This window comes from Manihot esculenta, chromosome 9 (genome assembly GCF_001659605.2).
Source record: "Manihot esculenta cultivar AM560-2 chromosome 9, M.esculenta_v8, whole genome shotgun sequence".
Lineage (NCBI taxonomy): Eukaryota > Viridiplantae > Streptophyta > Magnoliopsida > Malpighiales > Euphorbiaceae > Manihot > Manihot esculenta.
The window spans coordinates 29,421,494-29,433,984 of NC_035169.2; the positions used below are offsets into that span (position 1 = coordinate 29,421,494).

The 12,491-nt window shown below is 39.6% G+C and overlaps 2 protein-coding genes across 3 annotated transcripts; both read left to right on the plus strand.

Moving 5' to 3' along the window:
• Window positions 1–4,698: 4,698 nt before the first annotated feature.
• Window positions 4,699–7,397, plus strand: LOC110622769 (putative receptor protein kinase ZmPK1). 2 transcript variants are annotated; one of them, XM_021767398.2, is made up of 2 exons: window positions 4,699–5,347; window positions 5,444–7,397. In XM_021767398.2, the coding sequence occupies exons 1-2, from the start codon at window positions 4,827–4,829 to the stop codon at window positions 7,248–7,250; spliced, it is 2,328 nt and encodes a 775-aa protein (XP_021623090.1). In that variant the 5' UTR covers window positions 4,699–4,826; the 3' UTR covers window positions 7,251–7,397. The 2 variants fall into 2 exon arrangements, with proteins under 2 accessions (XP_021623090.1, XP_021623089.1); XM_021767397.2 differs by having other exon boundaries at window positions 4,701–7,397.
• A 139-nt stretch (window positions 7,398–7,536) lies between these two features.
• On the plus strand, window positions 7,537–12,123 carry LOC110622770 (protein RETICULATA, chloroplastic). The gene is made up of 7 exons (XM_021767399.2): window positions 7,537–8,619; window positions 8,775–8,873; window positions 9,843–10,063; window positions 10,277–10,346; window positions 10,425–10,504; window positions 11,243–11,307; window positions 11,725–12,123. Exons 1-7 carry the CDS (start codon window positions 8,044–8,046, stop codon window positions 11,916–11,918), a joined length of 1,305 nt encoding a protein of 434 aa, XP_021623091.1. The 5' UTR covers window positions 7,537–8,043; the 3' UTR covers window positions 11,919–12,123.
• Window positions 12,124–12,491: the final 368 nt, after the last annotated feature.

Genomic DNA, 12,491 nt, shown 5'->3' on the forward strand with positions numbered 1-12,491 from the left:
AAAGCTAAGTGACATGTGCGACATATTATTTATTGATGAATTTTATTGAATTAACAACGAGCATTCTCGTTATATATGCTCTGTGCAAGCTCTTATTTTGCAGAAAAATGAACAAGACCTCAGGGAGGTAGGTGTACAGGATCTCCTAGATTTCCTGACACCATGAACCAAACTGAGAAGACGAAGCGACAGTAAGGCCACAGAGCCCGAATCTTGCGCAGGACCTCAGGGAGGTAGGTGTACAGGATCCCCTAGATTTCCTGACACCATGAACCAAACTGAGAAGACAAACAGCCGGCGGGGCCCCGAGGTCACCCCGGAACAAAAACGACCAGGATCTTGTGAGATCTCCTAGAGCATAAACAGCTGGCGGGGCCCCGAGGTCACCCCGGAACAAAAATGGCCAGGATCTCGTGAGATCTTGTGAGATCTCCTGGAGCACAAACAGCCGGCGGGGCCCTGAGGTCACCCTGGAACAAAAACGACCAGGATCTTGTGAGATCTCCTGGAGCACAAACAGCCGGCAGGGCCCCGAGGTCACCTCGGAATAAAAACGACCAGGATCTCGTGAGATCTCCTAGAGCACAAACAGCCGGCGGGGCCCCGAGGTCACCCCGGAACAAAAACGACCAGGATCTCGTGAGATCTCCTGGAGCACAAACAGCCGGCGGGGCCCCGAGGTCACCCCGGAACAAAAACGACCAGGATCCCGAAAGATCTCTTGGAGCACAAACAGCCGGCGGGGCCCCGAGGTCACCCCGGAACAAAAATGGCCAGGATCTCGTAAGATCTCTTGGAGCACAAACAACCGGCGAGGCCCCGAGGCCATCCCGAAAAAACAAAGAAGACCGGGATCCCCTAGAACTCCTGGAAAAACAAAACAAAAACGGCCGGCGAAGATTTCCAAGATCTCCCGGAACAACAAAGACCAGGATCCCAAAGATCTCCTGGCAAAAGAAGACCTCACTGAGGTCCTGGCAAAAGAAGACCTCACTGAGGTCCTGACATGAGAAGACCTCAATGAGGTCCTGGCAAAAGAAGACCTCACTGAGGTCCTGGCATGAGGTCCTGGCATGAGAAGACCTCAATGAGGTCCTGGCAAAAGAAGACCTCACTGAGGTCCTGGCATGAGAAGACCTCACTGAGGTTCTGGCATGAGAAGACCTCAATGAGGTCCTGGCATGAGAAGACCTCAATGAGGTCCTGGCAAAAGAGCAGACCTCAATGAGAAGACCTCAATAAGGTCCTAGCAAAAGAAGACCTCAATGAGGTCCTGGCAAGAGAAGACCTCAATGAGGTCCTGGCAAAAGAAGACCTCACTGAGGTCCTGGCATGAGAAGACCTCACTGAGGTCCTGGCATGAGAAGACCTCACTGAGGTCCTGGCAAAAGAAGACTTCAATGAGGTCCTGGCAAAAGAAGACTTCAATGAGGTCCTGGCAAAAGAAGACCTCACTGAGGTCTTGGCATGAGAAGACCTCACTGAGGTCCTGGCAAAAGAAGACCTCATTGAGGTCCTGGCAAGAGAAGACCTCAATGAGGCAGAAGACCTCACTGAGGCAGAAGACTTCAATGAGGTCCTGGCAAAAGAAGACCTCACTGAGGTCCTGGCATGAGAAGACCTCACTGAGGTCCTGGCAAAAGAAGACCTCAATGAGGTCCTGGCAAGAGAAGACCTCAATGAGGCAGAAGACCTCAATGAGGCAGAAGACCTCACTGAGGCAGAAGACCTCACTGAGGCAGAAGACCTCAGAAGACCTCACTGAGGCAGAAGACCTCACTAAGGCAGAAGACCTCAGAAGACCTCATTGAGGCAGAAGACCTCAATGAGGCAGAAGACCTCACTGAGGCAGAAGACCTCAATGAGGCAGAAGACCTCAATGAGGCAGAAGACCTCACTGAGGCAGAAGACCTCACTGAGGCAGAAGACCTCACTGAGAGGTAGAAGACCTCACTGAGGTAGAAGACCGGTGAAGATCTCAAAGATCTCCCGGAGCAAAAATGGCTGGAATCCCCAAGATCATCTGGTGCTATAAGCAAAAACAACTCATAAGAACATAGTTCTGATCTCACATAAAAGATTGGGGCACAGGACCATAAATGAAAAAGCTAAACTCCGACCTCCCAAAGGAGCTCGAGTCATCAGGTAGAGAGACTTTGATCTCACACAACAGCCAAAAGTGTCAAAACACCATGACGATCTCAAGAAAATGAGCTCGGTACTGGTAAACACAATAGGCAGCCCGAATAAGGCTCAACAAGAGAGCAAGAAATTAAGTCCGACTTCACAAAAGAGCTCGGGGCACCAAAGTGAAGAAAGTGAAATTCTGAACTTCGGAGCTCGCGATATAGACACCATCACAGGCTATAGGCACAAAAGCCTAAGCGAAAAGCAAAGAACCGAGCTCCCAGCTCGGATGAACTCGCAACAGGAAAACACTCAAGTAGAATAAAGCTAAATACAAAAGAAATAACAGAGAATCGAGCTCCCTCTACGAAAAGGCCCACAAATGCAGGAACGCATAAAAGGATAAACGAAGGCGAAGGACCATGCTCACAGCTCGGATTAACTCACAATAAACAGACGTTCAGCAAGAATAACCCAGGAAGAGGAAAAAAACAAAAGACCGAGTACTCTATCCCAGTGGAGCTCACAACTCAAACCACACCGACTACCAGAAGGTTATCTCAAGAGGAACAAGGTATTATATTTCTGAGCTCGCGACAATGACGAGATCGTGAGCCAAAAACAGAAATGCCCTCATAAGAATAAGAAAAACTCGCAAGTCAGAAGCTTAACCAGACTCCGAACTCTTAGCCCGGATCGGTTCGACCAGTAAAGACCCAGTAGAGCCAGCCTGGTCATTAGTGGAGCCTAAGTATTTACCCCCTCACCAGTCATGGAATAACTGCTGAGGAGGTAAAGGGGCAATTGATAACCTCCAGATCTTTCCTAGCCCAGGAATAAGGTCGGGTCCAAAAGAAGGCCACAGGTCCAAAGCCCATCAGATCATACGCTCGAGAGACAGCTCGACTTCACGAGCCTGGGCCGGCAACCCAGGGTGATCCGGATCAGATACGAGCACAAGCCCCATAAGGGAGTAGGCCCAATCATTCACTAGCCCCATTCGCATGAGCTCTGGAGAGCATTAAATGGCCGTTACGCATGGAGCAGGTACCTGACACAACCGTACGTACGGGCCTGAGTGAATAGGACAAAAAGCACTATATACTGGAGGGTCTTCTCCTTCAAGGGGCATACTCTCTCTCCGGCTCCTTCTTCCTTAACTCCATTTTTATTTTCTCTCTGCAACTCTTGCTTATCCACACTACTCTAGCTCGTAAATCTGACTTGAGCGTCGGAGGGTCTCCGCTGGGGCATCCCCGGTGGACCCCTGACCCCCTTTTCCCTTATTTTGCAGGTCCTTTCCTCAAAGAGAACATGGAGAGACCCATTTGACAGACCCATCAGAGAGCTCAAAAAGGAATCAAATCCATATAACAGGGAACGAGAGAGAACCAGATCTATCGGATATGGAGCCCAAGGAGATTTAGAGTTATCATTAATAAATATTGTAACCTTTATTATGTTAATGTTTTTATTGTTTAGGTGTGTTTAAAATTAATAAATATTATAACCTATGAAATTAATTTAAACTAATTGCTTTTTTTTTATGGTATTGACTCTTAAGTATCATTGTTTTTTTTTATGGTATTAATTTTATAATTTAATTAAAAAATATTCATAAAATATATGAAAGACTATCCAAATTAAATTATTTATGAAAATTTAAATGAAAATAAAGTTACATTATAATTAAATTATTACTTAAAAATTTTAAAAATGGGTGAAATTCCATTTAAAATAGAATAATCATTACAAATTTAAATGAAAAAAAATATAATTAAAGTATTTAACAAATATATATTATATTTGTCACCATGCATTGTATGAGCATTTCGCTAGTTAGCGATATTAGTGGCAACGATTTGTAAAGGAAAAAAATTCTACCACTTATTTGAAATAATAAAATATTTAAATAATTAACATAATTTAAATTATTAAAATTTAAATTTAAAATATTTTAATATTGATTTACATCAATAATTATAAAAATATAAAAAAAATTAAATAAAAATTAATTTAAAATAAGTAAATTAAAAATAAAATTTAAATATTAACAAAAGTATTAGATTGGGTTAAATAATTCGACTTTTTTTTAAATAATTATATAAAAAATTTAAATTATAAATAAAAAATAAAAATATATGTGAACGGTTAATTATAGGATTGGTCAACGAAAATAATTTTCTTGGTATCTGACGGAGAATAAACTATGAAATGGGGTCCAACTTGAACTTTGCCTTCTGAACCCTTTGGCGAGTTCATTCTTCACCGGCACTTTCATCTGACTTCTACAGCCTTGTTAGAAAAACTGGTACTAAGAGTTGATGCATTGCACCATCAGCCGACTTCCAAGTCAATTTCTAGAGAAAAACCAATCAATTTATGATGGGTTTATGTTTTCTCATCATCAAATTTACACCTTAATTATAAAATCCATTAAAAAAGAATTCTAACTTGTTTTTTCTAATCGAAGTCTGAATAACACCTGTCAACTTTTCCAAGTGAAACCAGTGAAAGAAACAAGGCATTCGACTACAAACAAGGAACGACAATAGCTCTCACTGTCTGACTTTTCTCCCCCATAAACAAAATAGACATACTTTTCCATCGTTAGGTGTAAGAGCAATAAAGTTTATTGTTTTTTATATTCACCATCCAAAAAAATTTTAGATATCCAGTGCAAAGACGGCAAGGCAACCATGAGAATGGAGACTTCAGCATCACCAAGTTTTACTTCTTTCTTCGTCGTTGCTTTTTCTCTGTTCTTTTCTTCTTCATTTTCTGAAGCCAGAAACTTTCTTCCTAGAGGTTCCTCTCTATCTGTAGAGCATCATTCAGACATCCTCGTCTCACCAAATAGAACTTTCACTTGTGGGTTCTATTGGATAGGAGATAATGCTTATTCCTTCTCTGTTTGGTTCACAAATTCTAAGGAGAGGACTGTTGTCTGGATGGCTAACAGAGACAGACCTGTAAATGGTCGGGGCTCAAGAATTTCTCTGCGACGAAACGGTGCCATGGTCTTAACTGATGTTGATGGCTCCACCATATGGGAGACCAACACAACTTCTACTGATGTTAGCGGAGCAGAGGTTTTGGATTCTGGGAACCTTGTTCTTAAAGATCCTCGTGGTAAAATTATATGGCAAAGCTTTGATTTTCCTACTGATACACTTCTTCCAAACCAGTTCTTCACAAAGAGCACAAAGTTGATTTCTAGGTTGGGTCCAGGGATGTATTCTTCTGGGTATTTTAGTTTCTTTTTCGATAATAATAATGTTCTAACATTGATGTATGATGGGCCTGATATTTCCAGCATTTACTGGCCAAATCCAGATTTCAAAGTGTTTGCAAGTGGTCGAACAAATTATAATGGTAGCAGAATTGCTGTTTTTGACGAAATGGGTAACTTTCTATCAAGCGATCAGTTGCAATTCAGCGCTTCCGACATGGGTTTTGGGATTCTCAGGAGACTAACCATGGATTTCGATGGGAATCTCAGGCTTTACAGCCTTAACAATGAGACAGGATTATGGGAGACAACATGGGAAGCTATGTTGGAGCAATGCAAAGTGCATGGAATCTGTGGGAGAAACGCAATTTGTGTGTACACACCAGAGCCAAAGTGTTCATGTCCTCCTGGCTACGAGGTCACCGAGCATGGCAATTGGAATAAAGGTTGCAAACCCAAATTCACCATTGAAAACTGTTCGCAGGAGTGGAGATTTGTGCAAGTTCCGCAGGTGGATTTTTATGGATTTGATCTCAATTATTCTCAATCTATTTCAAGAGACTCTTGTTTAAAACTCTGCTTGGAAGATTGCCGATGCGCAGCATTCAGTTACAGAGTATCAGGGGAAGGACTCTGTTTCACAAAAAGTGCACTTTTCAATGGTTACAAATCTCCAAATTTTCCAGGAAGTATATATATGAAATTACCAGCGAGTGTGGGGAGATTTGAATCAGCAATTCTCAATGGAACAAATCCCATTTGCAAGTCTAATGATTCAACACTCATGATGGGTTCATCTTCTATGTATGACACTATCGGTAAGAAAGTGAAATGGGCTTATCTCTACTGGTTTGCTTCTTCAATTGGCGTCATTGAAATACTCTTCATAGTATCAGTTTGGTGGTTGGCTCTTGGAATCCATGACGTCCCAGAATCTTTAGCAGAAGGCTATCGCGCAATAACAAGCCAATTCAGGAAGTTCAGTTACAGTGAGCTGAAGAGAGCAACCAAGAACTTCAAGGAAGAGCTTGGAAGAGGAGGCTCTGGAGCTGTATACAAAGGAATTTTAGCAGATGAAAGAGCAGTGGCTGTGAAGAGATTGGCAGGATTATCATATCAAGGAGAAGATGTGTTCTGGGCAGAAGTGAGCACCATTGGAAAAATCAATCATATGAACTTGGTAAGAATGTGGGGATTTTGTTCAGAGGCCAATCACAGACTCCTAGTCTACGAGTACCTGGAAAATCAATCCCTGGACAAGCATCTCTTCTCTCCAAGCTCTATTCCATGGAAACAAAGATTCAAAGTTGCTTTAGGGACAGCTAAAGGCTTAGCATATCTTCACCATGAGTGTCTCGAATGGGTAATACATTGCGATGTGAAGCCTGAAAATATACTCTTAGACACTGAATTTGAGGCCAAGATTTCAGATTTTGGACTTGCAAAACTATCCCAAAGAGGTGACAACAACTCTGAATTCTCTCGTATTCGAGGAACAAAAGGGTACATGGCTCCTGAATGGGCTTTAAATTTTCCAATAACAGCAAAAGTTGATGTTTATAGCTATGGAGTTGTGATCCTGGAAATGGTGAGAGGGATCAGGCTTTCAAATTTTATTATGGAGGATGGTGAGGCTCAAGAATCAGAGTTGACGAGATTTGTGAGATTGGTGAAGAGGAAAATTGAATGTGGAGAAGAGTCGTGGATTGAGGAAGCAGTAGATCGAAGGTTAAATGGGGAATATTGCAGAAGACAAGTAGTGAAAATGGTAGAAGTTGGGATTCGTTGCGCAGAAGAAGACAGAGATAAGAGACCAACCATGGATTCTGTAGTTCAAGCTTTATTGGAATGTGAAGATGAGTCTAAAATCCGATCCCCAGATGATCAGTAATTGCATGCATCTTCTGTTTATCACCACTTCATGTTGTAACTAGTAATTGTGGTGTTAGGGTTGTAAATTGGTAATCAGTTTTCGTTTTTCCTTTTTTTAAATAAAAATATATAAAAAATAAAAGTAGAAACTATATTATTATTATTATTATTAAAGAAAGAAAGGAAAGGAAAGGAAAGGAAAGGAAAGGAGTAAAATTAAATCTGCCATAAATCGAGTCTAAGTTAATTTGGCTTAACTCATCCACTGGCTCTCTGCTAGAGTGCGCGCGATGTGCGGTAGAGCGAAACTGCACCAATCCGGAGAGCGATAGTCTGCGGTCAGCATATAAAGCCTCATGCGTAAGATAGCAGAACGCTAGCTTAGAGATATCCACACGCTTAGAATACCCTCGCACACGTGCGACGGCAGCAAATGTGCCACTGCCAACACTCAACAACTCCAAAAACCCAGACAAACAAAAGCCCCACTTGTAGCAGCTGAGGAAAAGCAGAGGTTAACGTCTTTATAGGCATCTTTTCCCCTCCGTCGCTTTTCCGCCTCCGCCACCTACCAGTCTCCTTCTCACAACACCACCGCAACCAGCTCCACTTCACCCAACGCTCTCTCTATCTCTCTTCATACAAGGTGTATTGGGTGTTATTTAAGAAGAGCTCTTATTCGAGGGTTTTTCTGATTCTTGATTAACAGAGAGTGAGCGTTTGCTCGTTGATTAGTACTGTGTTCTTCTGGGTTTGTCATTTGAAAAGAATATCTACATTTATTTGTCGACTTCTCTGAGCTGGTTAGTGAAATGGCGGCTTGTGCATCGAGTTTCGGATTATCAAACGGTCTGAATTTTCAAAACGAGGTCTTTATGAGGAGTTGGAAGTCGATCCTCCACAATGACGTTGGATTCAAAACATTGGTAACTTTCCATGTGCGGGTTAGGCATGTCTATGTTAAGAAACAGAGGTTTCTGGTCTGGAACTCGCAGAAATTGCCTGAAACGCAGTCGGATATCGGTAACACCAGTGTAGTTAAAAACGAAGGCGTGGAAAGTGTAGTAGGGAATGATGTTAAGATTTTGGAGAAGGGAAATGAGTTAGAAACTGATGCTGGTGGCGATGGAGGGGATAGTTTTGATGGTAGTGGAGGAAATGGGAAATATCCCAGTGGTGGAAGTGGAGGTGGCAGTGGTAGTGGTAGTGGTGGCAATAGTGAAGGAGAAGAGAAAGGTGAAGAAGAAGAGTTTGGACCCATTATGAAGTTTGATGAGGTTATTAAAGAGGTGGAGGCTAGAGGAGCAAGTCTCCCATCTGATATGTTAGAGGCCGCCAAGAGTGTGGGGATTCGCAAATTGCTTCTACTAAGATATTTGGATTTGCAGGTAGTTTATGATTTCAAGTATGTTGTTCAGTTAGTAGGAGTTGTGAGAAGTTTCTGCTTCTGCTTCTGCTGCTGTTTCTGTTATTCCTATTACATGTGCGCGTGTTTGCTTATCCCTTTTTTTTTCTTATATTAAATTTAACTATTGATTTACAGGGGTCTGGGGGGGTTTTGGGTTTTGCAATGAAGTCATGCTCAATGCTCCGAAACAGAATGTTGGCTGATCCATCTTTCCTCTTCAAAATTGGAACAGAGGTTTGTTATGGTTGTGCTTCTCGTTCTCCATTTTTTAGGCCCCCAAGGCCATACTTGTGATAAAAATGTTATGAAATTTATTTCGAAATCCATACTTAACATGTTAAGTGATATTAAATATCATTTTAATTCTATACAATTAATTTGTAGTATTGTAATACTTGGTCAAACTGGTAGAGGTGTCAAATGGTTTCTATTATTAATATATAAGATAGCAAACGTGATAATCTATTTGCAAACTAATTCTCTTAGTAGAATTCATCATATGAATGAATGCCACTCATTTATTTCAAACATAAAGGAAATATGATTTGTGAAAGTTCGCATATATGATTGTGCTAAATTAGTAAACTAGCAAATATGTCCAGGTGGGTTACTTTTACCTGTGGTCACTACATTCCTAGTTGAATTCTAATGTAAGAATTACTTCATTTCAATTTGAGCTTCAATAAGTTCTCTAATCACTTATTACTTATTATAGTAAAAATCGGGATTTATTTTTTGGGAGATGGCCAATTTTGAAAGCTATAGGATCCTCCTTTAACTTTACAGAGAACTGAAAAATATTTTACTTGGTTGGCTGAATTTATATAAAAACTGTGTAGCAGTGACCTTATTGAAATTGAGTATTTTATTGAAATTTAGTGATAGATAGTAATTAAATTTAAGTGTAATATGGCCTTACTATTTAAATCCTTCAATGGTAAGCTTTAAGAGGGTGGTTACTACTCAAACTTGGAAAGCAGCTGATTATGAATTTAAAGAGTGTATGCGATTATTTATCTTGTATAATTTGAACCCTTAATGGAGTTATAGTTGTGGCCATCTTCTCATGTAGTCTGCTGTTATCAACTGGTCATATCTAATGGCTTTTTTGTGTTTAATGTTTGAAAGAATCTTTTGGGCTGGTTTTGGCATTGTGCTGTTTTTCATGTATATAAGTTGTCAGTTTTGGCATAATGCATGCAGATAGTTATTGATTCTTGCTGTGCCACATTTGCCGAAATTCAAAAGAGGGGTAAAGACTTTTGGGCAGAGTTTGAACTGTATGTTGCAGACCTTTTGGTTGGTGTGGTGGTAAACGTTGCTTTGGTTGGCATGTTAGCACCTTATGTACGTATTGGACAACCATCTGCATCTAAAGGGTTCTTTGGACGGCTATTACATGCTTATGGATCTCTTCCTAGTAGGTTAGTACTTCGTGCCCAGTAGAATATGTTTTGTTTTTTCATGAATAAACTTGGTGTTTTTTTGTTGTCTTCACAAAGAAACTTGGCATCAGTCTTCGAGTACTTGGTCTGGATATTTACTGTATGTACCAATCAGTTTATGGATATTTACTGTATCTACCAATCAGTTTATCTTGCATGGTGATAAGTCTCTGAAATAATCATTTGCTGCAGTGTCTTTGAGGCCGAAAGGCCTGGATGTAGATACTCTGTACAACAGAGAATTGCAACATACTTTTACAAGGTAAGGTTTTCAAGGAAGTTGAATAAACTTTGGAATTCTTCTGGATTCATTGTTGATAATAAACACTTTTGTTTATAGGGAGTCCTATATGGATCTGTTGGCTTTGCATGTGGTATCATTGGCCAAGGAATAGCAAATCTCATAATGACTGCCAAGCGGTATTACTTTTAACTAGATGGGTTATTATTTAATTTTATTTCCTAGTTATGCATTTTCAATCTTTTTGCACGCGCGCACACACACACACTCAAGAGCACATGCACATATATATATTGGTTGTTGATTTAATGAACTCAGATTATTAGTTCTGACGAGTAAAAATATGGAATAAGTTTCATTGTATCAGTGTAATCTTCCTAGTTGGAACACAAATTCTTCGTCGCATAATATTTTTGGTGGCTTGAAATGCTAATGCAAATATAAAAATGGAAAAGATGGGTTTCACTGTTAGCCAAACTGTTATATCTCCAATAGGAATGATGTTCTGCAGCTATTCTTTTCCCCTTTGTGTAAATTGGGAATTTATCGAGTCATTTACACTTATGTAGACAGTTCTAAAACTGTGAAATAGGTCCTTGATGATTCTTTTTTAATAGAGATGTTTTCCTTAAAATTACTATTTCAGCTTTCTGTAATTGACACGTTTCCTGATTGAAGAATTACATGTGCTATATAAAATATGACATATACATATATATGGTTTTTTTGACTTCTACTTTGTTATATCATTTTCCAAGGAACAATATCTGCATTCCCCACAGACTTGTGTTATCTATTGCATATATTAATGTCTAACAACATTATATGTCAAAGTAACCAGCATGCTTTTTGACATTTTCCTTCAGCTTTTGTTTTCTTCATGTGAATCATTCCTTACAAAGTAATTTTTGTGTCAGGAGCATAAAGAAATCAGAAGATGACATACCTGTACCGCCTCTTGTGAAAAGTGCAGCTCTTTGGGGTATGTTCCATTCATTTATATTTGTCTTAAGTTGTCAAGTTCATTGCCATTAATGCCCATTAACTGGTTTGAATGGTTGCATTTTGCTTTTGTTTAGATGTATCTGATGTTTTATTCAGCTTTTCGATGGCCTTTCATCATTTTATTTGATTTTGTGTTTTGTCCCAATTCTCTGTCTGTCTTAAGTTACAATGACTTACCAATTTCTAGGATAATATGAATTTTGATGTCTCATCTGATACTTTTGCCAGCTGATCTACAGTAGGCGATTCTTGTTTGCTTTGTCGGTTTTCCAAGTTTTGATAATCATTATATGAGCAATTTTCCAGATTTAATTGTTGACCAACTACTTTCTCTGTGGAGATTTACTGTTCTAAATAATCACAACAACTGGTTTTTTATGTCCCCAATTTGCAGGTGTTTTTCTTGCAGTTTCTTCCAACACAAGGTACCAAATCATTAATGGGATGGAACGTGTAGTAGAAGCATCACCCTTAGCAAAGCAGGTTCCGCTTGTTGCAATGGCTTTCACAGTCGGTGTGCGATTCGCCAACAACGTTTACGGTGGAATGCAGTTTGTGGATTGGGCTAGATGGAGTGGGGTTCAATAACGGATCGGTGCGTCTCTTATGCTCATGTTTGCTTCAAGCAGTCATGTTGGATGTTGTTAAAATTGCAGTAGCATCAAATGAGAGACATCTATTTGATGCTTGGGAATGTTTGTATTGATTGAATTTCTATTTTAGCAGTAGAATGTGTTGGCAAGACTTTGCAACTCAAATCAAGGGCCACAATAGGCCAAGTAGATTGATGATATCACTGAAGTCGCCACATCACAAAAGCTATTAATTCAGGCTGGAGAGTTCAAAATTAATTCAGTTTATTAATTTTTTTATTTGAATCAAATAACGTTGATCCTAAATGCAGGGCGGAGTTGGACAAAAAGGCCATGTGCCTGAAAAATTTTCAAACTATCTAGGATTATTTAAATAATTTTTCATAAAACCTAAATAAATAAGAAAAAGTTATTATCAGGTTTTTATATTTAAAAAATTCATTAAATAGTTTCTATTTCAAAATTATTCAATTCACACATCTTTATATTTTATAAATTCTTTGACCCTTTTATTAAAAGAAAATCATTAGCTGCTCATAATATTTATATTATTTAATTTAAATAAATT